The sequence below is a fragment of the Galeopterus variegatus genome, unplaced genomic scaffold, assembly GCF_000696425.1.
Source record: "Galeopterus variegatus unplaced genomic scaffold, G_variegatus-3.0.2 Scaffold6617, whole genome shotgun sequence".
NCBI lineage: Eukaryota > Metazoa > Chordata > Mammalia > Dermoptera > Cynocephalidae > Galeopterus > Galeopterus variegatus.
The window spans coordinates 113,390-116,958 of record NW_007732728.1 but is presented as its reverse complement, the minus strand read 5'-3'; the positions used below and the strand labels follow the sequence as shown (position 1 = coordinate 116,958).

The window sequence follows — 3,569 nt, the reverse complement described above, 5'->3', positions numbered from 1 at the left end:
CCACACTGTTGGCATTTCCTTGTTGTGGTGTCCTGTACTACGCATTGTAGGATGCTTAGTGGCATCCCTGGCCTGTACCCCTAGATGTCAGTAGCATCCTCCCATCCCCCCAGTTCTGGCAACCAAAAATGTCTTTAGAGGTTGACAAATATCCCTTAGGGAAAAATTCCCTCACTGGGAACTACTGTACTAGAATATGCAAATTAGGTATGGAGAGTCTGGCCACCACACCTCCTAATTTCCCACTATCCCATTCTCCCCACATGTGGCCACCTTTGCCACCACTTGCTCACCACTCAGTTGCCTTGGAGGGAACAGGTGGTAAGTGCTGTAGATATCATTGGAGAACTGCAACTGGAGCTCAGGGCTGCCTGTCAGGAGCTGGGCCACCTGCTCCACCTGAAATGGCGTCTTCTCCAGGATCACAACAGCATCCTCTCCATCCCCATCCCCAGAGGCCTCATTCACCTGTGGGCAGAGACACATGTGAGGCCTGGTGAGCAGAGGCAGAAGCTCCCAGAGCCTCTGAAATCCCAGCAGTTGGAATTTCCTTCCTGTAGTCTTCCCTCTGGGGAAGTTTAGCCAATAAGACTCATGTCTCTTCTCCCAGAGAAGGCATCTCAACCCAAATACTTATGGCAGCTCTCACACCTTTCTTCCAAAAGACACAAAGCTTCTCAGCTGTCTTCTATTTTAGGTTTACAAGACCTCTGTCAAATTTTCCCCATTTTAGAAGAAAAGCTGAAGAAACTGAGGTCTAGAGATATTAAATGGCTGGTCCAAGGTCACGTGAACAGTCAGTGCTGAGACAGAAACCAGAGTCTGGGTCTCCAACTAACTCCTAGCTTGGAGGTTCTCATGACTAACTTCTTCAGCAGATGCTGCAGAATGAAGATAGGTAAGGCCGGAAAACCAGACAGAATCTTCTAAAAATCAAGAAATGCAGAAAGAGGCACGGAATTTATGCCCAGGTCTCCTTGATACTCCCAAAGGTGAGAGCTGCTGCTAGCAGTTCTGGGGAACCCCCATTCCTGCCCTTGGCTAAGCCTACTCCCTAGTTCCCGAGACAGTCTCCATCTCTCCTCAACCCCTGCAAGACAGCTGAGCACATGGTATTAAACCAGCCATGTGTACCTCTCCCCAGAGATAATTTGTAGTCATGAAGATCAGGGAATGGTAACTCTCATCTCCACAATCCCAGAACCCAGTTCGGTGCCTGGTGTTGGGGCCCAGAAAGTGATACCCCAAAGTGAAGGCCTCAAAAGCAAAGTTTGTCTCTGATCTCCTGCCCTCCTGTCTCTCAGCCTCATTCTCCCCTGAGGCAAGCCTTAGAATCTGGACTCTTCTTCCCCAAGGTGAGTCATAGATATACGTTAATCTTCTTCCCCGCCTCTCTGTCTTGGAGCTGGCCATGAAGAAACTCTCTGACCTACCTTGTCTGATTGTAGGTCATAAGACCCCCATTCCAGAAAGGGTCCTGCCCCATACCCTGGAGGAATGAATGCTACACAGAGAGGCCAACAAGACTGAACGGACAGGCCTTGCTGGGTTTCCCCACTCGGCCTCTTAGCATTAGAGCATACTTCTCTTGTCCAATCACATTTCTACAGGCTGTTCCTGCTTCACAGAACCTAAGCATAAACATTGACAGTTTTCCCTGTATCTCTGAGTCTTTATTCTGAAGGCACTTGTGTTGCGTAGACTATGATCAAATAAATTTGTTATGCCTTTTCTTCATGTGAATCTGTGTTTATCAGCTGATTTTTCAGAGACTCTTCAGGGGGCTGAAGGAGAAGTCTTCTCTTGGTCCCTTCACTGGCATGCATGAAAGTGAGTGATATGTGGAAGTGAATTAACAATGTAATACTCTGTCTCCTATTAGGGCTGAAGTCGTGTATAGCAGGGATCTACCTCCTACAGTCTCTATGTCGTTTCCAGAGACAAAGTACGTGCAAGACATCCAGCAACATCTACCCCTTTATATTTTGAATGATGATGAATGCCTTGGGGAACTTAACACGTGGATTTTAATCTGCAATACACTCTACAAGTACTAGTAGATATCTCTAGTGAAGAGGAAACTTGTAAAATTAGATCTAGATGTGTTCATTCCATGGGTGATCTTGTCGCCTCTTACCAACACCCCCCCCATGCACTTTAGTGACGTACCCCACATCCCCCGAGTAGTATGACTGGTATTTTCCGGCCGAGATCTAAAAAAAAAACCCGCCTCCAAAGCGATGATTGGTTCACTCCTTCTCGCGTTCCTATACCTCCTACAGTCTCTATGTCGTTTCCAGAGACAAGGTTCGTGCAAGACATCCAGCAACATCTACCCCTTTATATTTTGAATGATGATGAATGCCTTGGGGAACTTAACACGTGGATTTTAATCTGCAATACACTCTACAAGTACTAGTAGATATATCTAGTGAAGAGGAAACTTGTAAAATTAGACCTAGATGTGTTCATTCCATGGGTGATCTTGTCGCCTCTTACCAACACCCCCCTCCCCCCATGCACTTTAGTGACGCACCCCACATCCCCCGAGTAGTATGACTGGTATTTTCCGGCCGAGATCTAAAAAAAAAAACCCGCCTCCAAAGCGATGATTGGTTCACTCCTTCTCGCGTTCCTACCCCAGGGTTGCTTAATGGTACCTTCCCGTGCAGAAAAATGATTTTGTCCCGCGCAGATTCCCTCAGCACTTTTTGCACTCTAAAGCCGGAGAACGGTAGGCGGACAGGGGCAGAGGTGCCATTTCCAACGCCTCCTTCCTTGTCCACGGTGCTGGAGTCCTCCGCCTCCTCAGCGTCCCGTTCCCGCTTTCTCTTGGCCGGTTGAGGCACTGTGTCCGCCATGCTGTCCGGGAGGCGGGATGCGCCTGCGCGCCCAGGCGCCGGCCCCGCCCCTCACGGCCCGGCGCGGGCTGCGACTCCAGCTCCCGGCGTGCACCGCGCTTGCCAGCGGGGAGCTGCGCCTACTGACCTTTGCGGGGATTCGTCTTTAATGAGCGTTTCTGCCCTTGGCTCCTCATCCTGCCGGCAGGCCCCTAGGGAAGGGAAAAGAAGGCAGCGAGTCCTTAAAGAGGCCGGCTAGAGGTGGGTGCTCGGTGGAGGGCCTCCTAACCCAGCCGCACGCCCGGGGGCGGGAGGCTGGATGACCCCTTTGGACCCTTGAGTGCTGGACACCACGTTTGCATCCTGACATTTCAGCCACATTGGTAAGCAACGGTGGCTGGTTATTGTGGAATGAATGTTTCTGAAACAAATCTATAAGCGCATTGTATTTCGAATTGTTATGGAGAGCACTTAAAACATTTCAATTTTTCTCCCATTTTCATCGTTATTTTATAAAAATTTTCATGGCGATCAGTTCTTTTCTTTGTAGACTCAGCACTTTTTGCTGAAGGGAAAAATAAGCAAATAGCTCCAGGGATGCTGTTTCCATCACCTTATTTTCTTCCTGGCTGGAGGCCTCGACCTCTTCTGTATTTCCACCGTGCTTCCCTAGGCTGTGATTTCCAGTACGATTCGTCATTAGGGGTTCTTTTTTTTTTTTTTTTTTTT

At 48.9% G+C, this 3,569-nt stretch overlaps 1 protein-coding gene across 1 annotated transcript; it reads right to left on the bottom strand.

The window, feature by feature from the left end:
• Nucleotides 1-234: 234 nt before the first annotated feature.
• DCPS (decapping enzyme, scavenger) lies at nucleotides 235-3,095 on the bottom strand. The gene is made up of 2 exons (XM_008591087.1): nucleotides 2,661-3,095; nucleotides 235-468 (listed from the first exon to the last, which is right to left on the bottom strand). The coding sequence occupies exons 1-2, from the start codon at nucleotides 2,859-2,861 to the stop codon at nucleotides 235-237; spliced, it is 435 nt and encodes a 144-aa protein (XP_008589309.1). The 5' UTR covers nucleotides 2,862-3,095.
• Between the last annotated feature and the right edge of the window lie 474 nt (nucleotides 3,096-3,569).